Source organism: Talpa occidentalis, unplaced genomic scaffold, assembly GCF_014898055.3.
Source record: "Talpa occidentalis isolate TD23 unplaced genomic scaffold, MPIMG_talOcc4v2.1 talOcc4.8, whole genome shotgun sequence".
NCBI lineage: Eukaryota > Metazoa > Chordata > Mammalia > Eulipotyphla > Talpidae > Talpa > Talpa occidentalis.
In genome coordinates, this window is record NW_023605194.1 from 76,367,353 (window position 1) to 76,393,261 (window position 25,909).

Genomic DNA, 25,909 nt, shown 5'->3' on the forward strand with positions numbered 1-25,909 from the left:
CCGGATGGTCTCACTCATAGCAGGGATCTAGAAAACTTAAATAAGGGACCAGGAAAATGAATAACTATAAGAAAGAAAAAATCAAAATCAACAAACAACTATGAACCAGAGACACACTATGGGGGGTGGGGGGGCGGGGAAAGGAGGAATTGGGGTCAAAATAAGGGGGTTGCAATTGCATGGGGAATATAAAAATAAAATTTAAAAAAAAATTTAATTTTCTCAAAAATATTCAGTAAGTGCTTCCAAACTTTCAAGTGAAAATTATCATGCTTTATAAACTGTTGGAGGGGTAGAAAAAGCTGGAATGATACTCAATTCATTCTTTGGACTCAGGTTAGTCTATTAGCAAAAGTTATCAGTGAGAGAAAACGTGCTATATAGTCCATTCTCATTTGTAAATATTTTACTAGAATATTCCAAATATAATACTGGCAAGAGAAGACTGCAAAAAGAATAATTTGTTACTGTCAAGAAGTGGTAATCCCAAGAATGGTACTCATTCATCATGGTACTAATGAGTATGATTGCAATCCCAATCATTTCCATCACCTTAATTACAAACTTAATTACAAGTTTGTAATTAAGATAGTGAATTCTATATTAGTATAATGGGTTCAGTATATATAATCTCAACATATACTGAAAAGCCATTCTGCAACATTCAAAAACCCTAATTTTAACAAGATTGAGAATATTGAAATGGAGGAACGTGCTCTCAAAATGATAAAGACTATGTTAAATGAGATCAAGTATCATACTTCATGAGAAAATGGTCATTAAGGAAACATAAATCAAAACCACAATGAGATACCACTTCCCACCCACTAGGAAGCTATATTCAAATGACAGTAGCAAGTGTTGGCGAATGAAGAGAAAAGAAGAGAATCTTTATACAATGCTCTTGGGGATGTAAGATAGTACAATCACTTGGAAAACCAGTTATTTAAAAAGTTGCATGTAGAGTTACCATATGACCCAACAATTCCATCTGAGTTATATACCCAAGATAGTTGAAAACATGTGTCTGGACAAATGTTCACAGCAGATTATTTATAATAATCAATAAGTGAAAACAACTCAGATGTCCATGAACTGATGAACAGATAAACAAAATGTGGTATATCCATACAATGGAATATTACTCAGCCATAAAAAGGAGTCAAATACTGATACAAATCATGAATATATACATGGATAAACCTTGAAAACATGATAATAAATGAAAAAAGCCAAACATAAAAAGGTACATATTATATGATTCCATTTAGATGAAAAGTCCAAAACATAAATCCAGAGAGATAGAAAATAAATTCATGTTTGTCAGGGACTGTGGAAAGGGGAATGACTGATAAGAAGCAAAAATTTTCTTTTAGGGGTGATGGGAATGTTCTGGAATTATGTAATGATAATGGTTGCACAAGTTTGTAAATGTGCTAAAGGCCAATGAATGATCTACTTTGAAAGGGTGAATTTTTATGTTGTGTGAATTTTGTCTCAATTAAAAAAAATATTTAAAGCTAAAATTATTAAACCAGTGCTATACAGTACAATTGTGAAGGAACAACAAACCAGAACCCAACATAATTAGTCAAGATTTAACATATCAAAAAGAAGTATGTGTGTTTGTAAGAGTATGTGTGTTCATACAGAAATCCACAGAAATGTTAACAAGCATTGTGTCTGGGTGGTAGAATTGTGGGTGATTTTTATTTTCTTCTTCTTATTTTTTGTATTTTCTAAATTTTCTACAATGAGTCAGAACAAAAATAAACATGTTTTTTAGAAACAAAGTGCGTCAGTGTGTAATTAAGTCCCAGGCTCTGGAGTGCGGAGATGAGGGATGCCAGCGAGGGAGCTCACTCTCCATGGAGCCTGGAGAAAGAAGGGTGCTGGGGAGGGAAATTTGGGGGACAAGCGTGGAAGGACACTCACTGTTTCATGCCATCCAGTCAGTCACCAGATGCTACTAACGGAACCTCAAGCCTGTGGCCCCTGCTCCTGACCCCAGGCCATCACTGTGGTCCAATCCTACCCTGCAGTGGCCTCACCAGTGGCCTTCAGCCAAGTCCACCGTACTCTCTCAGACATGGGTTTCTCTCCATGAAAGCCCTGCAGTGGCCTCTACTGCCTGTGAGACAGTCCTTACCTGGTCTCTGAAGACCCCGGTCCTCTCCACATCCGGGGCTTCTCTCTCAGGCAGGCCGGCATTGATGCAGCAAACTACAGAAGCTACGCTTGCACCAGGCAAAGCTGCCATTCTCTAAACCCAACTCTGCACCTCCATTCCTCAAGTCCCTGCCTCCACACTTTGCTTCAGGCTCTCTCTCCTCTGGCAAGAGCAGTCTTCTCATCTCCACCAGGTTCACTCTTTCTCCACTTTCAAAACACAGCGCGAGTGCTGTCTCCTCCTTGGAGCTTTGGCTCGTGTGCCCAGGCAGATGCTTCTAAGATGGATCTTCCCTCTCATCTTAGAAACTGGGATGTTAGGCTTCCGAGACACCATCATGGTGACTTCGTGTGTCCTAATGGCCACAATTAGAAGCAGATGATGTGGGCTTTCTGCAGCCTTAAGAGCTCCATGAGTGAGATTGAAAGCCCTCGGTTTTTCTGCCAAGGCACTTTCTGTTCAATGACAGTGCTTCTTCCTTCCTGCCCTGGCTCCAGGTTCTAGGTAAAGTGTCACAGTTGTGCCACCGCGTGATGAGTCCCTTTTGATATCAGAGGGAATCAAGGACTGTGGTCTTGTTTTGACATCTTGAAACTCTATGACCTGATAGACCCAGAAAGTCTCTCCAGAAATTTCCATTTTATGAAGATCTGAGCTTAGTGTGGACCTCTAGGAGATTATCGTGCTTGTTGGGGATGTTAGGGCTTGAAATTCCTGATATAGGTGTGAGAAGGTTAACATGGAGCAGAAATCTTAGGTTGTTTGCAGCTGGGGGACATGTACACAAGCATGCACGGCCCATATGCTGCTGGGCAGTGTCTAGGAGTGAGAACTCATGTTGGCACCATGGCTAACTTGAACAGAGTAATTCCACTGGACTTGTATTTAAATTGTCTCAGTGTTTTGCCCTCGAAAAAGACATCTATAAAAAAAGAAAAAGAAGAAGAAAAACCCAGATGTCAGACTTCTCGCCTATGCAGAATAGTGGTCCAAATGAGATGTTTGATGGATTCAAAATCTTAGCTCTGATGCTCAGCGCCATGGGTCCCCAGCCAGGTAGCACTGGGCACCCTGCAGGGATCGTGAGGGTCAGGCTCCCCTTCCCCTGCACTCTGGCCCTCCGCATGTACCCGTCCTGTTCCACCGTGTGCTGCTGTGAACGCATGCTGCACCTCCTCCGTGACTATGGTCATGCATCAAGTAACAGCCAGATTGTCCTGAGAACTGCGTCTTTAGGTGATTCCGTTGTGGTGTTACCAGAGAGTAACCACACACACCTAGGTGGCATCATCAACACACCAACACACACACCTCAGCTATCTGGAATAGATTACTGGGAGCGCATTGTCTATGTGGTCTATTGTTGACCCAACCGTGGCTAAGCCGCGCATGACTGTGTGAACTCACTGAAGGCAGGTGCATTGGCCTGGCACAGTGAAGGTCTCCCCAGAGCTGCACAATGGAAGAGAAGTGAGGCAAATGGCCCACACACATTCATGGCAGGGCTGCTGGCCTCTGGGAAGCATCGTTTCTGAGGTCAGGGTTTGGGGGAGCATCCATCTCTCTCCGGGAAACCTGGTTTTACAGCCATCCTAGTCCCTGAAGTCTCCCCTACTTAGTTCCTCACAGCCAGGGTTGCTCCGAGCCACCCAAATCATGCTGGCCCCTAGTGGAAAATGGTGACACTGAACAAGAAAGTTCTGGAGATGAGTCTAATAATAATTCTAATAGAGCCACCATTTACTGTGCACTCGGATATACCCAGCATAGGACTAAGCTTTTCTAGGCATTATCTCAATCGTCACAAGTGCTTCATTCTTCCCAGTTTACAGATTACAAAACCAAGACTCAGAGTGTTTCCACAATTTATCCATGGTCCTTGTCTAGAAAAGGACAGCATCTTTCAAAGAAAAACAGCAGCTATTTTCAGAGAAATGCCCTATATCACACACCTCCCATTTAGCTGTAAGGAGGCAGGTGCTCCGGCAGCCACAATCCAGTGTCCCAGCTGAGCTGGGGTGGGCGTGCTGGGCCCTGCGTCAGGGTCTTCACAGGCCAGTGTGCTGAGGCCAGGCCTAAGGAGTGCGGCGAACATCTGTGCATGCCCCACACAGTGTGGGGCACCAGCAACCCCCTCCCCAGGTTGGTTTTCCTCCTTCCTTCTGACTCTCCAGACTCAGAGCAACTTGGGCACAGATTTAGAACACTTGTCAGGTCATCATAGGGAGAGAGATGAGCCAAGAAGTGTACCCATCTATTCTCAGCTGGGCGTGGAGTCCTTTCTCAGAACTTTCCAGACTTGCCTAAAGGTCATCACTTAGTGTCCCAGCCCTCCAATTCTAAAACCAGATCTCTAAACAATACCTAAAGAATATTTATTGTCTGCCCACCCCCTGTCACTCCCACCAATCTGATTTCTGATCAGGTTCTCTCTTCCATGGCCCTGGTAGCAGTAGCCTAGCTACTGAAAGGCTCCAGGTCCAGCAAGGGCCTGATAACCTCTCAGTCCCAGTGAAGACAAGAGAGTTCCCCCTGAATCTCTCTTGCTCTGCTCTGCTGGACCCGCCCTACCATCCTAGTTATGAAGACTGAGGATGCCTGGCTCTGGTATTTAGTGTTCCCTTTGTGCTCAATAGACTCAATCAGATGACATCAGACCAGGAGGACTTCCTGGAGGAGGCAAGTGTTATATTGATAACGACAGTAGAAAAAAACAAGGCTAGCCAGAATGGAAGGGAAAAAAACCACCCTAGGCTGGAAAACAGCTTAAAATAAGGCTTAGAGGTAGAAGAGCACAGACTTGGGAGTTGAGGGGAAGAAGGGATAAGTGGAGTAAATGGAAAGTGAGGACACCAATGTGAAAGCAGATCTAACTCAAAGGAAGATTTGTCCCCACTCCTCTCTGGTAGGTGGGTTCTGATCAGAGAAGCTTACTTAAATGGTGCCATCCCATGACTTGAGAGAGACTTGGCCCCCACCCTTCACCAGGCCCCTCTGACCCATTCTGTCTCAACAACAACAGAACGAAGAATCCAGGTACTATGTAGTCTGCTTCTAGCCTCCCCACTGCCTCCCCTGCCCGGCACGCACCAGACTTCCCTCTCCCCTTTTCTAGCTCCTATCCCTTCCAGGTGGGCTCCTCCCCCATACTCCAGATGTTCTGGAGGGTTTTATTATAAGGCCCTTCAGACCCTGGGTTAGCAGATGTGCAGCTGAGAGGCATGTTAATGGGAGCCAGGGGAGTGTGCTGGGGCTAGGGCTGGGGGCCGAGGCAGCTGCATTGGCCCAGGAGGCCGGGTGGCTCCCTGAGGAGGCCTAGCAGCCTCATTCCTGTCAGCTGCAGCTGACAGAGCAGGAAGGAAAGGGGTGTGGGCTGGGGGGAGTGTCCCTACTGGGGAATAGAGCCTCCTGGCTCCCTGGCTGGGATGGATCCGGGGGCTTCCTCCTTACACCCCCATCCCCATCCTAACCTGGAGCACCGGAAATTGTGAATGCCCGAGTACTCAGCCTTAGGAAGTGCTTCTCCAGCCTCTGCCTCTTCAGTTCAGTAAGATGTCCATCCCCGCAAGCCCGAGGAGCCAAGGAACCGAGATCATCCTTAAGTAGCAGGTAATTCTAAATGGTGTTATTCTTGGCTTTGGAAGGTATTCCAAGACTCTTAAAAAAAATAAGCTGATTTCTCATTTTTGTCATAGTTAGGCTGACACATATCCTAAAGCATAGACCCTAACTACGTGCCATCAGAAGGCAGGGCCCATAGCCCCCCTCGGATCTTCTGTCTGCAAATCCACAGCCCAGGGAGCCCCACGCTCACAGCTGGAAGCCACAGCCTGGGCTGGGCTGGGCTGTAACTAGTTTAAACCCTAGTGTAGCCTTCATGCTCTCACTCTATTCTCAGCTCTGTCTGCTCCTGCACCTCCCTGGAGAGTGACTGTGGAAGGCAAGAAAGATGTTCCAGAGCCCCCTCCTTTCTCAGAACTTCTTGGGTGTCCCAAGGAGGCATCTAGAGCAAAGCGGGAGGCAGTAAGCAGTGGCAGAAGGAGCATGGACGTTAGAATCACACACGCCTGCATTTAAGTCCCAGCTCTGGCTCTTACAAGCTGCGTGGTTTGGGGCAAGTTACTTAACCTCTCCAGCCTTGTTTCCTAGTTCATTAACTTATACATCGATGAGCTAAGACTACTTGGTGCCTGCTGTGTGCCGGGCATTTTGCCAGGTGTAGGGAGTCCTGCCCATGAAAGACACATATCAAGTGTGTCGTGAAACTCAGGGCACAGTTGTGTATCTCTTAATGATGGGGATGACACTGAGGAATGGGCCATCAGGCAACAGCATAGGAGGTGCCTTGATGGCCCCACCGACTACACGCCCAGGCTGTACTGAGAAGCCTGCTGGGCCCACTGGCATCTGTGCGGCCCTTGGTTAAGCAATGCGTCACTTCAGAGGGAAACAGTGACCATGAAATCAAAGGGTCACGACAGGACCGCAGGCTGCCCTGTGGGTGCAACATAGGGCACCTGGAGGAATGTGGGGGTCCTGGAGGAATGTGGGGTTTTGCAAAGAGTTCCCATAGGATGAGACATTGAGGCTAAGACCTGCAGGATGAGTAGAAGATACATAGGTGAGAAGAAGGAGAAAGGGGAGCGAGTTTCCAGGAGGAGGTAACAGCAGGAGCAGGAGCCGAGGCTGCAGGCCCAGGAGAGCTGCAGTTTACTCCATGCAGAAGGCTCATCTTGTCGCTTAGCAGAGGAGTTTGGACTTGACCTTCAGATCAGTTGGAGCCACCGAGGAATGTGAAATAGGGGGATGACCATGACTAGATTTGTGTTTTAAGATTTCTCTAACTACAAGGTGGGGAAAAGTTTGGGGTGTGTTCTGAATGAGAACAGGGGTGCGCACAGCAAGCTGCTGCAGCCAGCCATGCAGGGGACGATGGTGGGCAGGTGAGTATGGTCACGGGAGTAGAGAGAAGAGGATTTAGCCAGGACATGTGGCCACCTGGGCCTCACCGATAGCAGATGGGAGCTGTGAGCGACGAAGAGGCAAGGTCAACTGCCAAGTTTCTGGATTAGGGAACTGGGTGAATGCTGGTGCTATTTCTCGAGATAGAAAATGCTGGAGAAAGAACACCCATGAGAGGAAGAATGACGAGGATTTGGGGAAATGTTCGGTTTGAGGCACCTCAGGGTCATGCACGTGGAGATTCCATACTCAGCTCTTTCTGCCAATCTAGGCTGGGGGTTCAGACGCAGCAGCCGTCAGGACAGAGGGCAGCAGCCCAGTGGCGGTGGACGCAGAACCGCCCGGGGAGATCTATGGGGCAGGCAGAGCAGAGAGGCGGGGAAAGAGCCTCAGAGCACTAGGCCGCTTACAGGGTGGGCAGGGGGAGAGAGGAAGAGCAAGGAAGACTGAGGCATGACCAGAGAAGTCAGGGAGAACCAGAACGACCTCTGTGCACAGAAGCCACAGGAAGAGCGGACTTTGAGGACACGGGGGTGAATACGTCCATATCCGGCCATGAGATCAGATGAGATAAGGGCTAAAGGGCCTTCTGGACTGAGGGTCACCAAAGGCCAATGGCCTCCTTGGTAAGAATTCCTCTGATGAACCGAGAGGGTCACAACCTCCAGACTGGAGGTGAAAATGGAGGCATCTGGTGTGGACTGTGAAGAAGAGGTGGCAGCCAGAGAGGTCTGGGGACAGCCTCAGTCACAGGACCCATCCTGCTGCTTCCTGACTGTCACCCCTTGAAAGGCAATTGCCACAGCATCTATCACACGGAAAAGCTCACAGCAAGTTCCTCCCCTCTCTCTCCCTTCCGGTTCAGCCTTCCTCCTGTCTTCCCTTCCCTCCCCCAGCTTTGTCCCAAACTGTGGTACCTTGGCTGAAGAGAGGGATGAGGCCAAGGTCATGTCCACTGATGTCCTCTGTGACCTCCAGCATTCCCACCCCTGGGATAAAGCCTCCACAAGAAGAGAGCATTTCATCTGGGAGGGGGACACAGAGCCCGGCAGCTGGCCTGTCCTTTGGCTTCAGAGGAGAGACGGCTTTGCAAGGGACGGTGGGGATATTGGTGGGCTGCTAGGCCCCTCAAGTCTCAGCATCCTTTCTACTGCCACCCCCCCCAAAGCAGCTCACCCCCACCAAACAGGGAGACTCTTTCATCTCCCTTCCTGGACCCCGTCCAAGGGAACCCCAAAGTCCTTCAGACCAGACCTTGCTGGTGTCATTTTTTTGATGGGTGTTGGGGGAAGGAGTTGGGCCCAAGTCCAAAAGCAGGTTTGGCTAAGTGGGGTGGGGGGAAGTCACGTTGGCGAGAGTCCCTGAGCTGGAGTCACACTGCAGAACAACTGATCTTAGTGCCATCTGATTGAAGAGGTCACAGAGGCTCATAAATAGGTCACTCCTTTCACAGCAGGAAGCGTCTGTGGGCCTGGCCTTGCTCACAAGCCGGCAGCTATTGTCTCCTCACCTGCACACAAGGTTGAACTGGGTGACCCTGGAGGCTTCCAGCTTTGTATTCTAAGGTGCTGTGGTCTGGGCCAGCAGCCTCCACCCACACCGCCTCTGCCGGTGGCCAGAGCAGGAGCTGGGCACGCACGCGGCCTTTTCCGGTCTATGTGTGCATTTCCACACTCCTGCGAGCGGCTGGCAGACACTGGGACTCCAAAGGCTCATAAATGGGTGGAAAATTACTCATAGACTCTCAAAAAAGATCACACTTCCCCAGTCCCTGAGCCTTCTTCTCTCACCAGGATGGCTGCAGGTGGGGGAGGGAGCCGGGTGCAGGCTGTGGAAGGCTGGCTGCAGGCACCCAGGGCTGTCTCCACCTCTTCCTGGCTGTGAGCTGAACCTTCTCTCACCTCCTCTCTGGACTATTCTATGGTTTCAGTGGGACGGAATTCTGAAAAGATGCCATGAGCTCCCAGAAAATGTCAGGAGTGGATCAGACTGATGGAGCCCAACCCTTCCTCCTGCCCCCAGGCCAGATGAGAACTGAGACACTGAAGGACTTTCAGAAGTCCTTTCTGGCTGGCCTCTCCCCCTTCCTGTGGTTCTAGACAGCTGGGAAGTTCTTCCTAAAGTCTAACTTTCATGTCTTCAACTGTGTGGTTCAGGAGGTCACCTGGTCCGTCTCATTGCCTCTAGGGAGGTCCACAACCAAACCCCCTACTCCTTACATTTCCGTCCATGTGTGCCAGTGACCACAGGGGAAGCAAAGGGAGCTTCAGGCTGAAGGACCAAGCACAGAAAGTCCTTAGGGCCTAGGGGACAGGCGGGAGTGAACAGCCAATAATGATTGTTTCCCATCTTAACTGAGGTTGCTAGGGAGGGCAGGGTATCCCAGCTCTCAATCTTAATTGCTTGGAAGGTGGAGGGGCAGCTCTTAGTAAAATGCAGATTCTATGGTCCATAGGCCTGGAGGGGAGCCTGAATGTCTGCATGCCAGCATCTCTCAGGGCCAGCGGTGCTGGGCCGTGAACTGCACTTGAGTAGGAAGGGCCAGCGGTTCCCAAATCTGGCTGTGCATCAGAAGTCAGCTGGTAGGATTGTTCCCCCACATCTAGATTCCCAGACCCCAACCTTCAACCTTCTAGTTCAGGGATCTGAGACTCTGCGTCCCGTAAGCTACCCTGGTGGGGTGAGCAGTCAGCACTGGGAACTACCTCTAGGGTCCTCCCAGCCGCCTTTTGCATAGGCTGGGGTCATGGTTAAGAGCACATATGGGCTTGAAATTCAAACAAGCCATTCACAACTGTGGAATCAACTCCCTAAACTTGCATTTCCTCACGTGTAAAATGGAAATCTTAGCGCCTCCCTTAGACACTCATTGCAAGGAATGTCCACTAAGCATTAGCCTGGAGTGTGGTGCCAGCGTGAGAGGTCTGCAAATTCTCTCATATGCCAGGCCTCCCCTGGTTTCATCATCTTAGTCACCTCCCTCTTGGCTTTTTCACACTGATTATGGCTCATATTCACTTGTGCTGACTTTTTGTCTCTGGAGCTTAAGTTCATAGCGCACGGAAGGGAAGGGTGGAAGTGGCGGCCTGGGGTGTGGAATATTCCCGCATCCAACCATGAGCTGCTGGAGGGCAAGGGCCCTTTCTTATCACTGATTTCAGTAACTTCAGTGCCAGGTATTTCAGAAACTCAACAAAACTTGAACAAATTAATGGATGCATAGATAGACAGATGGATGGACAGACATATGGACACCCAATGGTTGAGTCTCCTCTTCTCCCAGAAACACCCAGAACTCAGCCCAGAGCTTGGCACTGGCATTAGCTTCTCAGAAAAGGGCATTTGCTACAGCAGGGAGGATCTTGCTCTGTCCTCTCCTGGTGAAGTTGGGGGTCATCTCCCACTTCTTGGCTCTCCTAGGCCTCCATTGCACCTAAACCAAATCTGAGTCATCAGCTCCCACACCCCCACCCTGTACTCTTGCCTCCATCAGATTTCTCAGGCCTAGGCCTGTAGGAGCTGCCTGGGGCTCAGGGGCAGAAGGGCTGAAGAGACCCACAAGCTTGGGCTGAGATGTTTGCTGTGGGGCCAAGACACCATTGCTCCTGGGTGGTCCAGCTTGGGCCAACTCTGTCCCAGACCAAGATTTATGGCTGAAAGAACCTCCACAGGATCCCAGGGCCCAGCCCACCACGGACACTCTCTTAGTAGCTCCAGGAGCCAAATTACCCATGTTCAGACCTTCATCATACCCAGGGGGCTGTCCACATGTCCGCCCACCCACCCACCTCAGAGCAGCCTCTGCTCCAGATGCATGTAGTAATCAACTCCCGGAACCTTGGGGAGATCCAAATACAGTAGCATATAATCACGGAGCCCAAAATAGCCGTGCCAGGGAGGCCATCTGCTACCTCGTGAGTCCCTGGGGACCCCTCGACTGGCCCCCATGGCATGGCTGGTCCTGGGGGCCCTCTCTGGCAGGCAGGCAAGTTGGGTGGTGCTAATGATATTCACAGGGTCACCTGAGGAACTCGGGGGGCACCTTGGTGGGGGTTCTCCATGACAAACTGGGCCTCTTCAGGAAGGAGCCTTGGGTCATTGCTGCCCAGACCTCTGGGCCTGTGGCTCCCGCCTCCCGCCAGCTCTGGGCCTGACATCGCCAGCTGCCCTCCCTGCAGCGCAGCTGGTTCACGGGCCACTGCTCTCTCTAAGCCTACTGTTTGCTTTCTGACTCAACGCTCAGCTTTCCCACACACACACACTCTCCCGCAGGATCCAGGCTTTCTGCCCTCCTCTGCAGTCTATCCTATCCCTTATAGTGGCTTCACTGTGGCTTCCCAAGGAGAAGCCCATGTTCAAACTCTCAGAAGTTGTGAAAGGAACCTGATTGGGGAAAGGGGTCCTTATGGATGTAACACTAAGGACCTAGAGGTAGGATCAGCCAGAGAATCTGGGTGGACCCCACACCTAGGGGCCAGTGTCGAGGGAGAGGCCACTCAGCGGCGCCAAGAGGAAGACGGCCAAGTGGAGACAAGGCTGAGATCGGGAGGACACGGCGTGAGGAGCATGGGAGCCAACAGAGGTGGATGGGCCATAAGTGTGAGGGTTTCCCCTCAGAAGCCCCTTACTTTCGGCTCTCCCTCAGAACATTCCAGTCCTTGCCTTTATGGCACTGCACAGGTGCTGTAGCAGTTTTCTCCTGAAGAAACTCAGGTCTCTCCTCCTCTTCCCTCGGCATGAATTTGTAGGAAACTAAAGAGATTCAAGGGGGATCTGCTCTGTTGAACAGAGAGAAACCAAGAGCCAGCACGAACAGGCACCCCCACCCCAACCCCTGAGCCAGCGGGGACAGGGCCTCACCAGGAGGTGTCTTTGTGTCGTGACATCCTTCCTCTTGGGACTCCTGCCTGCCAGTCATCTCACTTGACCCTCCCATTTCAAAAAAGGAGAACCTTAGGCTCAGAGTGGGGGGGGTGAGTTGCTCACAGCCTCACAGCCACTTAGTGAGGGAGCTCAGGCTTGTACCCAGGTCCCGGACCATAAAGCACTGTGGCTTTAAGGCACTGAGGAACAGAGGTCAAGAGCAGGGTACTTTGGAGTCAGCGTTCAAATAGAGTGCCAGCTGGGCTACATCCTTGCTGTAGGGTCTTGGGCAAGTGGCTTAACTTCTCTGGCCCCTTTAGTGGCCTCATCTATAAGATGAGAATGATAGAAGCTTTCAGGATGAAGCGAAATATGTGAATGAGCTTGGGGTTTTGAAGTGTAATAAGTGGGAGCCTCTGTTTCCTTCCCCGCTGCCTCCCAGGCGCTCAGGCACACCCCCACTTCTACCACCCTGACTTCTCCATCTCTTGCCCTCGGGAAGCCAGTGTGTTTTAGATCGACTGGCTTGGGCCAGAGGGTTATGGTGATTCCAACTTGGGTTTCTGTTTGGAGTCTGGTGCTGCTCTTGATTAATTTCCCCCACTGAACCGATGTTGACAGGTTTCATGTGGCTGTCCTTTGCAATTATGAGTTTCTCCCCATAGGGTGTCCAGGATTGGGCTGTTTTTCTGTTTTCTCCCCTTTATTCCTGACACTGCTTTTCTGAGTCTTTGCTGGGACCAGCCAGCCTGAGCTCCCGGGCCCCGCCCGGCCCTCTCTGAGGTCTTTCTGAGCTGTTTTGCTGCTTTTCCATGTTTTCTCCCCCTTGCCCTGTCTCACCCCCACCCAGTTTCTATTTTCCCCCAGGCTCCACTGGCTTCCCGTGGTTTCTCTTGGCCTAGACTCAAGCCTGGCACGACACGTCTGGCATGGCCACCCTCTCCTTCCCACACTGGTAGGGGAGGAAGCAAGTGTATCCAGGGAGGGGTGTTGTGGAGCTGGGTGCTGTCCACCCAGGTGCCAAGCCAAACAGCCTGCGCGCTAGGTCCGGCCGGGCACCTAGGGCCCCCTTCCCACCCAGAGCCGCCTTCCTGACTCACGGAACCCACTTCCTCCTGCCCCAGTACCTGATTCTAGCAGATAGAAAGTGACCACGGAACTGAGCCCTCACTGAGGTGCACGAATGTCCAGGAGAGTTTGTGCAGAGTCCTCCCCTACAGAGGTGAGAAACAGCCTTCTCCAGGGGCCCGACGCCCAGGTGGGAGTTCAAACTACCCCCAGGAGGGGCAAGGGCAGGTGATGTGTCCCCCAGATGTCTCCTTGACCCATGGCATTCCAACAGGAAGAAATTTCTATTTAATGGTCAGCCCTGGAGGGGAAGGAGAGGGTCACCTGGTGCGGGCCAGCAAATGTGATTCCTGGTAGCCATGATGGAAAGGGCACAGCCTTTGGAGCCCCAATATACCAGGGGGTGCCCTGCCTCCCCCACTCACTACTCTGACCCTGAAGCCCTGAGCTCGTCTGAGCCTCTTCTTTCACCTGACAGCAGAGACGATGAAATAATACAATCCTGTAAAACATGTCACGCCAGCACCCGGAGAGCTCAAAAGTTGTCATAGTTTCTACCCTCTCCTTTCTAGCCACAACCGGACCTGGTTTACTGTCATCACCTGAGATGGAGGAACCTGAGCTAGTTAGGAAGCACCTCACTTTGAGGTCCCCAGATTCCAAAGCTCAGAAACATGCTCTTCTCATAGAAGAGCATGACTATCATTTTGACTCTTCTTCCTCAGCCCCCATCCAGTCAAGAGACAATGCTACTGCTAGTATAATAACTGTAGCAGTGACAACTAAGGGTACTAGCCCACATCTTCCATTTCATTTTACCCATTAAGGCACATGAGGACAATTGCCACCTCCATTTTACTGATCAAGAAACAGAAACTAGCAGTTCAAGCACGTGTCCATGGTCTTGCAGAAGTCAGCGAAGAAGCTGACGTCTGCGCCCTGGATGCCAAACTCCAGAGCCTGGTGATGTGACTTCTTGATATTTCTAAGTCCACCAGCTCCTCCTCTTCCCAGTGCTTCCCTTTGGCCACCAGTCCGTTCACAAGCTCCCTCCGCCAGCTTGTCCTTCATAACTGCTACCAAAGTATTTTCACCAATTCCAAATCTTTCTGAAACTGCCCTTCCCCCCAGTGCACACACACACAGAAACACACACAAATACACACACACAGATCCGTACACACCAACCTCCTTGCAAATTTTCTGGAATTTGGTTCTAGAAAAGGAACTCGTTTCCTTCCTAGCTCTGTGTCTTTGCATGAGCTGTTCTCTCTGCCTGGAATGCCATCTGGCCTCTTCACCTGATGGACACTTACTAACCCTTCAAGATGCAACTCAGGTTTTGTTTTCCAGCAAAGTCTCAATAATATGCATAAGACAATGGATCAGTGCCTAGTTAAATGAACAAGATCATAGCAGCATCCATCACTGCACATCCTAGCCAAGCTTCTTGGATCAAATATCTTTCACATCTACTATGTATATATGATCTTCATGACAGTTCTGTGAGATAGGCAGGGGAGAAAGTATCCCCAGCTTGAAGGTAGGGAAACTGAGGCACAGAGCCGGTGATTAGTCAGGATCAGAGCCAGGACTCGGAGCCAAGTTTTCTGCCTCAGAGACCAGAATGGTGACTCTACTCTCCTGCCTTCTCTAACTCGGGGGTTGTGCTGGGCCTCTGATCCATCCTCCCTCCCAATTCACCAGGCCACATGGAGGAAGAGGGCTGCAAGTGGAGGCTAATTATCTAGTTATCCTGGGCTGCAGGGGCTGCCCTTCTTAGAAAGCGCAGGGGAGGGGCCTCCCTCACGGTGCAAGGGGTTAAGACACAGCACTATGAAGCTATCCACAGCCACTGCAGCACCAGTTCCAGGGAGCTACCCACATGGCACTGCAGACCTCTCTGTCTCTCCCGCTGGTCCCCTCAGCAGTGTATTTTGGTCGGTCTGCCTATTCTGTTCCCCACTCTGTCTCTGGTGAATCCTCTTACCTACCCCCACCCCAACACCTCTGGCCTGTACCCCAGTTCTTGTATGCATAAATCTTTAAAAAAAAAAAAAAGAAAGCACAGGGAAACTTCCTGCATGACCTGAAGATTCCCTGTCCACCTAAAAACCTAAAAGACAAGACCTGTGGAATCCCTAATGCAAAAGATATGATTAACAATTTAAAAATAAGCTTAAAATAAAAGAGTAGTCCAATACAAGTATAATTTTTCCCTGATGAAGACCTCTTTGATGCTTCGCATGAAATGTCAGATTCTGCCCTCACCCCCATTTTTGGTTGCCCCTGCTTTACTGGTGCCCTAAGTAAATGTTAGTCAGTGCTTGGGGTGTAGAGTTAGCACAGGCTTTCCCAGACTTTGATCTTTTTACAGTGGCCCCCAGGGGCACTCTGGGTCTCTTGCCCTATTCCGTGACACCAGCTGGAAGGAAAGGATGTGGCTGGGACCAGAGACCCAGCACTTGTCAGGATGGAGGGTGGAATGAGAGACAATGAGGGGAGGCGGGGGCAGGTTTGCCACTGGGGCCAGACAGCTGGGGTGGGGGCTACTGGGGTGCAACCACAGAGGTGGCGAACAGGGCATGTACAGGGCAGGGCTAGGGAGGAGAGCCCAAATGTGAGTGGGTGTGGCACAGCTAGGTAGCCAGAGTCTCCAGGCCGGGCCCCTCTGTTTAGGGTGCAGTGGGCCTGAATGTGGGCCATGGGGAGGAAACTGCCTTTCCTGCCTTCTTTTCCTTCCCCCTGAGAAGAATCAGGAGTGTTTCATGTTGTCTGACTTCCACACCCACAGACTGGGTGAGGGGCGGCGGCAGGATCCTCAGGCCAAGGCTACCAGAGTCCTTTGTCCCGCCCATTGCAGGCTAACTGTGCCTCAGCTCCCCCCACTAAGTGTTATGTCCAGTCCTGACTCCCAAGTTGATTTCTCTCAAAATACCTATTTATTTTCCCATCAGATATAAAATTCAGGTGATTTGACAGCATGAAATAGGCACTAGTGTGTTCCAGGCCCCCTGAAATGCACGGCCCTGACCATCGTGGGCTGTTACATCACCTGACAGCACCTGTTTCTGCTTCCACCCTGGGGCTCCTCCTTGCGTTCACGATGCCCCTGCTGGGCTGGAAAGGAACTGCAGGGCTCTTTGGAGGGAAGGATTTGTCATGGGTGGCCAGTGAGTCCCAGAATGCAGTCCCTCCCCCAAGTAGGGGAAATGGGAGTCTGAGCCCCACGCCCAAGCCCTGAGGGGCTAGAGCAGACTAGGTGGAGGAGACAGCCCCTTCCTGAAGCTTCTTTGGGGTGGCAATCTCCAACCCTCACCCCAGGCTTTATGGCAGAACGCCAGACACCCCAGGACCGCTGCCCTGGTGGCCCCACCTAGGGAGGTCCCATTCCCACATCCTCCGGCAAGGGCTTGGAGTGCTCCTTCCCCAAAATACACACGTGAGTGTACACATACACACACTGACAATGACGACAAAAAAAAAAACCAAAAAAACCAAAGCCAGGAGCGGCACACTGTCTGGAACATGGAGTGAAAAAGGGGGCCCAGCGAGGAAAGAAGCCGAGGCGGGGGGCCTGGGGTTGTGACTCAGGCCCCAGGAAGCTGGCTCCCAAGCCCGGGCCCTCCAGTGACTCACAGAGACTGCAGGCTCGGCAGATCCCACAGCGCCTCTGCGGGGATCCCTCCCAGCTGGTTGTTCTGCAGCATCCTGTAAGGGAGAGAGGGCTTTAAGGACCCACAAGGCATGTAGACCTGGGGGTCCTCCCTTGAACCCCCTGCCTCATGCCAGAGCCCTCCCTCTTCCCCCTGCTTTAGAGCCTCAGAGAGAGTTTTGGTCCAGCACCCCTCCCCCTACCCACCAGCCCTCTTGGGACTGGGAGGGCATCTCAGATGGGAGGGCCAAAGAGAACCATGGGGAATAGAGAGACAAGACCTCTGGGGAGCAGTAGAGGCCAGAAATCAAACATTTGTGATTCTGTCAGTGAGGTCAGGAAGAATGTGCAGGAAGGTAGGTGTTTTCCCCCCGGCCTCAGTTTCCCTGAATATGCAGCTGTGAAGCTGAAGTTTGTTGAGGGGAAGAGAGGATGTGGAGGAGGTCAAGGCCCCTCTAGGGTGGCAGAGCCCCTGGCAAAAGTGATTTTGTGGCATCCCTGTCTGTAGAAATGATTCGAGGCACCCAGGACAGGGGGCAGCACAATCCTGACAATCAATCGCACAAGGTCCCACAGAAGAAGGTACAGTCAGCAGGCCCCATCTGCCCATAAGCTGCTCTCCCAGAACCAGCCCAGCCACAGCACCCCAGGACTACCCCATAGGCAGGAATCCTGGAGCATGTCGGGGCCCCTGGAAAACCCCACATGAGGGTAGGGGGTCAGAGCGCACACAGGAGAGAAGTAGGGGCCTGGGATGCCCCCTCCAGCATCACTACCAATATCAGCTATCCCAGGCACCAGAGCAGGTGTTAGAAAATTTTGAGGTGGACACGCCAAAGCACAGCAGATCCCTTCAAAACAGAACTGAGTGGGGGGGCCTGCCTGCATGGTTGTAAGGGAGGAACTGGGTGAGGAGATGGGAGGAAAGCCCTGGATAGCAGCAGCCAGCTGAACCTCCTTACCTGTAGGCCTCTAGACCTGGACCTAGAAATGAGGACTAGGAGGGCACAGGGAGTGCAGGCCCAAGCAGGATTTCAGGGAATAGCTGGGGAAGCAGGAAGGAAGCTGTCAATTACGCCAGACAGTGTGGGTGCCTCCAGCCAGGCCCCCACTGCCTGCACAGCATGTGTTCTGGACACACCTGGGCCTGCAGAGCCCAGAAGAGGCTACTTGGGAACCGGGGGGTGGAGGGGACAAGCATTGAGCTAGTCCTACTGTGCGCCAGGTGTATGTCATCCTCTCTTGTTCAAGGTGAATTATCAACCCAACTTTCAGAGGGGAAAGCTAAGGGACATGTCCACCCAAGGTCATTCAGCTCACGCTGCAATGTCTGCCGTGCTTCAGGAAAAGCAGAGCATTTCCTAGTCTGAGTTTAATCACAGTGGCAGACAGCGTGCGGGGTGCTGGTCTTGGAACCTCACAAGTGTCAGCTCCAGAGGGTTCGGCCAGAGTCCCAGTGCCTGACTATTATACCACCAGCCTCTGTCAGGCGAAACCACCTGAGTAGTAGTGACCGAGACCTCCTGTGTGACTGTCCTGGTCAGAGTGCCACCTGCTATCTCTCTTAGACTCTGTTTGTGGACATAAGAAAATTCCAGACATGAACAAAACCATAACACCTTGAGAACCAACGAATGCTGGGCTCAGGTGAGTATGGGGTGAGGACTGAGAGGGTCCCTCATGGAGACAAAACTGAGGAAGGGGATGGAGAAGCAGACTCTGGGGCACTGGCATTCTCCCTGCCCACCCCCCTGCTCTGGGACTGGGTGAGCAGCCCCCAAAGGCAGCCTGGGCTCAAGGAGTAGCAGCACCCAGGGTCCCTTCCCGGATATACCTTGTGTGCCTAAAGGTCTCTCGGCACCCCTCGACGCCCCCCCACCCCCGGGCAGGCTCCACTCAGGCAGCCCTGGCCTGCACCCTCAGCTCTGTCCCTTTCCAGCAGTTAATATGCATTTGGGTCTTAGCTCTGTCTGTAAATTGGGAAAAACGATAATGACCGCATCTGCTCATAGTATGGATTAAATCTGAGAAGCCCCATAGAGAACTTGCAGCAGTGGCTCACACAAAGTTTTAAAAGCTCAGCAACCCATTAGCTGAATTACTAATTATTAATATCTGGTCTCAGTTCTGCCACACACTGGATGAGTTGGATAAGTCACTTTGCCTCTCTGGGCCTCAATTCCCTCATCTCTTAAGGAAAAAGGCTGCCCAAGAGGCGTTAAACCACACTCAGCTGTAACCATCCAGGACAGGCCAGCCTGCCCACCACCCTGCTTGGTCCTCTGTCCTTCCACCATTCTGACCCTTTTCATCTGACTTCTTCCTGAGACCTCCGGGGGCTGCCTTGATTCTCACCCAGAGACCTCAGGGTGCTTGGAGCCAGGACACAAGTGATGCTTGGGTGAGCAGGGAGGGACACTGGCTGCTCATCAGGACCCCCTGCCATGTGCTCCCCTTCCTCGGGCCCCACCCTTCAAGGAAACCCAGAGGTTTCACCTGGTCACTCCATAGGCAGGATCTTCGCTGAGCATCTTAGGGTATCTCCACCTCATCATTGCTCCGATCCCCCTGTCTTTTCCTCTGTTCAATCCCAGGTCTAGAAAGCACATCAAACGCTCCAAATAGCAGCTCCCTCCCAAGGCAGGGGCTGCAGCATCTACTCAGTGCACTTCCCTCCAGAGTGTGGTAACTCAGGCCTCCCCGACAATGACAACGCACCCCAGGCCAGGAAGGCTAGTCTCCAGAGAGCCCTTTCTTTCATGGAATCAAACCCCAGTAAGCTGAAGGTCAGCATGGCAGAGGCTACACCTCTGGCCGTTTTCCTTGCTGTTCCTGGCCTGTTTCCCAGCCATCACTCTTTTATTGAAACACAAATGGGTCATAAAATCTGGCAGCACCTTTGGGCAGGAACAGCCCCTTTATTTTCCAAATGAGGAGCTGGAAGCTTAGGGACTGGAGGTGACTTGCTCTAAAGTATGAAGAAAACTAACAGAGGAATCAGGACTAAGGGCCCAGACCTCTCCCCCTGGGTCAGAGCTTTTGTGAGCACATTTCCCTGCTCTCTCCCTGGTCCTGGTTTTGCATGGTGAGGCAGGGTCTCGGCCTAGTGGCTCTCTGCCCTGGCTGCACTTTGGAATCACCTGGGAATATGCCACTATCCAGGCCCCACTGTAGCCAGATTAACTTCCCCGGTCGGCCCAGTCAGCCGCAGGCGTCCCTCAAGCTTGAAGCCAAGTCTGCCCAGCCAGGGGTTTGTCCCGGCTTCTGCCCTCTCCACCTGTGAAGTATACACTGGGGAGCAGTCCTCTGGCCCAGAGGCACACCAGGCAGGAGCCATAAGTGTTAGAGCCAGAGTATTCCAGAGAGTGACCCAGCAATGACTTGACTCTTGGTCTTGTGGTGGTGTCTCCACTGCAGCCAGAGCGGTGCCCCTGCTCCAAGCCCTCCTGCACGAGCTGTTTTTAAGTTTCTATAACTGAAATTGCAGTTGGAAACTTTCTTCCAACATCCTCATTTCAAGGTGAGGAGACTGAGGCCCAGGGAGAGGAAAGTCAGGGTGTCCTCCTTAACACCTGTTCTGGAACCTGGTGAAACTGGTCTGGCCTTGAGCCTTCCCACTGCACGTGAGACTGGCTTCCTGGCATATCAGAGTCCACCCACGACAGGACGAGGCAGAAGACTTTGCTGCCCAAGACGAAGGCCTCAGACTCTCCCTGGGCTCCTGGAGCCCGGGCAGCCATAGTTCATGGGCCAGGCCAGGTGATATCTCAGAGCTAGCACCCCTCACAGCTCAAGTTTCTCCTCCTTGGGCCAGTTCAGTTCATGTCATCCAAAAGCAGCCCTGACTCTGGGGTCCTGGCCGCTGTCCAGCCAAGTAGACAACAAGCACAGGCCACATCAGCCTAAGACAGTGCAACACAGAGTAAGGAGGCTGAGTGGGAGACCAACCCAGGCAGATTTCCAGGGGCGGCCAAGAGCCACTACCTCCCTCCACCCCTCTGAGACCTCAGGCCAGGACTCCAGACAGCACTGGCCCCAGCTCAAGAAGTAGCAAGCTTCACATCTAGAGCCTCAGTCCTTCCCAAGATGACAGAGGCTAGAAATCCCACACCACATTCCCAGGGGTTCTAGGCTCAATCCAGGAGCAGGGTTGGGGGACTCTCTTGCCAGCCCCTGGAGGGCCTGGGCGTGTGAACTGTCAGCCTCCTGTTTCCCAGATTTGGGTCTGATGAGAAAAAGCTGAGGCCCAACAGGAGACTTTCTAGATAGAGCCAGACCCACCTGACGCAGGTAGGGCAGAGGCCTAAGAATCACAGTTCTCCAGGAGCATAGATGAGGGGCAAGAAGCCTGTGAGAGGGAAGGGGCTGGGGGCATCTGAGATAAAGCTGCCCCTCCTCTCTCTCTCTCTCTCTCTCTCTCTCTCTCTCTCTCTCTCTCTCTCTCTTTCTCTCAACCACAGACACCTGGTCTTTCTCCATCCTCTGTGAGACACAGCCATTTTGGACATTTCAGCCTCCTGGGGAAGGCCCCATGCCCCAGGCTGTGGGCAGGATGCACACAGCTGCCCCTGAAAGGGTACACAGGGCAGGTACCCTCAGCAGTCTTGCCCTTTCCTCCAGGACAGCACGGTGGTAAGACAGATGGCCAGTGAAGCTGGCCTCTGGGCCTCCACAGTTGTGAGGAGGATATTCCCACTATTGTCTCATGAAAGGGGTGAGGCTGAATTCCCTGCAGGGGCTGGCTCTCTTGGGGACCCAGTAGAGGAAGGAGAGTCTCCCTAAAGCCTCACCTCCAGTCAGGCGTGGGCTGAGCTGGCAGGAAGCACCGAGGTGGGGGTCCTGCCACAGTCATTTAGGAGAGGATCAGAAAGGGGGTCCCCTTTTTTGTCCTGTGCCTCTGGGAGGGAAGAAAGGAGGCAGAGTGTCCCACAGGGACAGTCAAGCCTCAAGGAAAGGAGGAGGCCATTCAGATAAGAGTTCCAGGCATAGAGAAGGCTGGGCAGCTAGGGGCTCATCCCCTGGCACAAGATTACTGTGCTGATGGTGGACTTTCCTGCTCCATTTTTCTTGTGGGTCTGATAAACAAGTAATGGACAGACACTGCAGCAGGAGACACCGGCCTCACGTGGCAGAAAGCACATACTGCCCTGATACAGGTGGAACCCGCTGCTCTGACTCCGCCCTGAGGAAGAGAGTACCTTTCCCGAGACCACCCAACTCGTCCCTAAGGCAGACAAGCCCTGCAGGCAAAGAACTGACACAAAGGCTTTGGGGGACCAAGTGGGCTTTGAGGATGGGGCAGAGTGAGGGCCACTGGCAGTGCGGGCAGTGGCCAGTCTGGCTGAGCTGGGGGCTCTGACCAGCAGCCTCTCCCGCCGCCCAACTCACTGAGCCAAGGGCGCCGTTTGTAGAAAGGGGGCGGGAAGCTTGCGGTTTCTCCGAGGCTTTGATTTATTGCCTAATGCAGGCAAAGAAGAAAGAGGAGGCTCATCTCTAAGCCGGAGTCTTAGGAACGGGACGTGCGTCTCACATCTTCTGAAGGCCTAGCAAACAGGGCCCGCTCTCTAATCCGGCTGCAGGTCTGAGCCTGCCGCTGGGCACAGACATGCCACCAAGCAGGCCGCCTGCGCGGCACGTCTGGTGCAGGAGGCCTGCCCACTCTCCCCCACCCCACCACCCCCAGGCAGTCATGTTTATGGGGAGCCAGGCAGACAGTGAAGAGGCAGGAAGAAGAACTGAGAGGTGGGGAGCAGAGCATCAGAGAGAGGGAGACCAAGGGAGGAAGTGTAAGGCACGCCAGAGACTCGAAGGCTGAGGGCTGAGGTGCCAGAGACTGAAAAGGTGGAAAAAGGGGAACGTGCCAGGCATGGCTGGCCTGTGAGCTACCATAAGCTTGAAGCCAAGATGGCAGGGCTACTGCTAGCCCTTAAACAACTTGGAGCAAATTAGAAAAAGGTAGATGTAACCCCAAGGCAGACACAGGTCTGAATTTCAGCCTCTTCTTACCACCACCCCCTGCTCCCCACGGTCAGTATTCTTGTGCAGTCAGCAGCCTGCTCCGCTGTGCAGGGAAGACCCGCAGCTGAGGGCCGAGCAGACAGCGGAGCTCGAGATGGCTCCAAATGCTTTTTAGGACAGAACTTCAAATCTTCATTCCTCTGCTCCTGAATCAACAAAGCTCCTCATTCTCCTCACCACCGCCCCCAAAACATCCAGTGGTGTTGGGCCTTCCTCTGGAACCTCCTCTGCCCATCTTCAGAGCCAGCACATCCACACACCCCACCTCTTTTCACCCCAGTCCTAAGAACAGGCCAGCCTGGGGAGGACAAGGTGAGCTGTGTGCTGGGCCGGGAGGAGATGGTGCCTCAGCCTTCCCTTCTCTAAAATGGGCCATCTGTGCAATGGCTAGGGGGAGTCTGGGTGAAGCTTCTCTCCAATTCTCAGTTGCTTTTAGAGTCAAAGGAAAGTTGAAAGAGCTGGGATGAAGAAACCTGAACACTGAGGAGTGGCCACATTTACAGTGAGAATGGAACTCGGGGTTATGTCACAACGACCAGGGCTGGAGCCAAGAGGAAGAGTGGGCAGAGAAAGCCACGCTGGACTCCTCTCCTGGTCTGTAACTGAACTCAGCCCCACCAAAACCTTTTTGGATGGTCCACGTTGCCCCAAAAAATGTTGCTTCACCTCCTTATAGGGTTGCCACATCAGGTGCAAAAAAATTTTGTTATAGACAAGGTAGTGAAGAAATGGAAATAAAATAAAAAGCAGAAGATAAGGAGATGATAAGCAAGGCAAACCAAAACTCAGGTTAAAAAAAACTTCCATCTCCCACCCACCAACCTGCACGCTCAAGGCCTCCCCTCTATGTAAAATGGGGTATACTTATACTCACAGGATTTTCAGGCTGTAGAGACCAGAGAACGCTTGTCCTGGAATGTGGGAGAGGTGGTTCCCAGACAGCCTCCTGCAAATCAGAGCAAAGGGTCAGTGTCTTTAGTTGGGAATGCAGAGGGGAGGCAGCCACTTGTCAATGTCTCAAGCAAAGAGGGTGGTGATAACCACCATTTACTGAAATCTACAATCAGGACTTCATACCCGTCATCTCTCTTAATTCTCACTATCCCCTTGTAAGGTGCCTCAATGATCAGATCAAGAAACTGAGGCTTAAGAGGTCAGGTCACTTCTCCTAAGAGTCACAGAGTTGGTCAGTCATAGGTCTGAGGACCGTCTGGACTCATGTTCTCTCCACAGGGCTGTCTCCTCTCCCAAGCCCACCTGCCCTCAACTGGTGACCTGTGCGTACGCTGTCACCAGTGGAAGGTTAGATCCAGACAGGTGTGTGTGTGCCTCCCCATGACCTAAACTACAAAGCTAACCCCCACTAATCCAGGAGGGCTAGGAAATGGCATATTGGAATTAGTCTAACGTTCTGTTCTAATTAAGTATGTTTTTCATGGGGCGATCACCAATTTTGAAAGGAGCAAATGTGACAAAATATGCTTAATGTGTATACTTAATACTAAAGCCTGACAGAGCAGAGTTTAATTGTGGATGATTCAGAAGGCCCTTGGGATCTCCAGTCCTCAACAACATTATTATGCGCATCAATTCCTATCAAGAGGCCTACAGATGTAGAGATTGTGCTGACACACCTCAGAAGCTATTTTTAAAAACTGTATCGCTAATGAGAGTTTCTTTATTTAATATTTGTTGTTTTAAATAAGAAAGAAAGAAAGGCACGGAGAGACATCAGAAACTGGACATTTGCCATCGTAGAGTCTTTTATTTAGGGGGTCTTTAAAATGGGCCTAACCCTCTCTAAGGAAATGGAAGATGGAAGACCAGCCTAGAATTCTCAGATCAGCCCCTCTGTCACCTGCCCCCACCACTGATCCTCAGCTGTGCTCCTGGTTTTCATTCCTACCCAAGCTGCCTTGCCCCTGCCCCAAGCCCCCTCAGCTGCCTCACACACTTTCATTTCCTTTGAAAATTCCTCTCCCAGGAAGGCTCCCTAGCCCACAGGCAGCCCCACTACCTCTGACTCCCTGACCATCCCCTCACAGAGCACCTGGGTCCTCACACCAGACGGCCTCGTTCACAGGCTCCCTTCCTGCAGCACAGGTCACAGCCTTGCTGCAAGCACCCTGAGGCCCTCGAGCAGCTCATGGATCTTGCTTTCCCCCAGAGCACCTTGAACTTGCCTTTCACATAAAGGTGGCCCAAGAAACTCCTAGTCTAGAAGACCCGGCCTCCGCCCTGGGGGCTGATGGAATCATACCTTCATCAGGGATTGGCTAGCTGTTCCATGTCCCCATGTCTGGGGCGCCAGCCAGGGTCGGGATGGGACAAAGAGATAGAGGTGGGACCAGAGTAGAGGTGAGTTGGGATTGTTTTCAGGACTATGAACCCGGTGCTTGCACCATGTAAGCAGCGCTCTGGAGCCCCAGGGATACATGATGGTGCAAAAGCAAGAAGAAGCAGAGATGGAAGGTTCAGAGATCGGGCTAGGTGAGGAAGGGCAGAGTGCCTGGCTCCCCAGAGCAGACAGGCCAGAGGGTGGTTGGTAAATAGGCAGAGAAGACAGGTTTAGGGATTCCAGGGATTGACCTGGGAGGACTTTGTGGAAGAAGTGGGCCTTGTGCTTGGCCTGATCCAGAGTTAGGTGGCCTGAGAGGAGAAAGAGATGTGGACATGCCGGGTTGGGAGAGAAACCTGCTCAAATGCAGGAGGGGAAGCCAGGGGAGGTGAGCAGGACTGGCCTCACTGAAGCTAAGTTGGCCAGGTGGGCTTCGGCCAGGTGAGAGAAGACATTAGAAGTGGATCTTTTGGCTATGGGGAGCCAAGAAGGCTCTTGAGCAGGAGAGATACACCCAGAAGATGAACAGTGTTTATTAGAAAGGACACAGGATATCTGTCAGCTAGGAGGCTGACACAACCCCCAGATGTGAGGGGACAACTAGGGCAGTAGCCATGGGAGTGGAGAACAAGGCAGGAGGTGAGAGACATTTCAGAAAAAGAACCACCAGGCCTTGGGGAGTGGATGGAGTCTGATGCGCAGGATGAGAGCAGGTCAAATGTGATGCCAGGGAGAGTTGCAACTCTCGACCCGGAGACAGAAAGCTGCAAAGAGGAGTTGATTTGGGGGTGTGGGGGGGAAGTCCCTGGCTTTTCAAGTCCCTAGACCATGAGGC

The 25,909-nt window shown here is 52.0% G+C and overlaps 1 protein-coding gene across 2 annotated transcripts in view; it reads right to left on the bottom strand.

Annotated features, from left to right (window-relative positions):
* Positions 1–25,909, bottom strand: part of LGR6 (leucine rich repeat containing G protein-coupled receptor 6) — a 109,173-nt gene that overhangs the window by 56,873 nt on the left and 26,391 nt on the right. For both annotated transcript variants that reach the window (XM_037497548.2, XM_037497549.2), the window contains exons 3-4: positions 23,611–23,682; positions 16,703–16,774 (exon numbers count right to left, since the gene is read on the bottom strand). In XM_037497548.2, the coding sequence (XP_037353445.1) occupies positions 16,703–16,774; positions 23,611–23,682 (144 nt within the window). The remainder of the gene's footprint in view (positions 1–16,702; positions 16,775–23,610; positions 23,683–25,909) is intronic.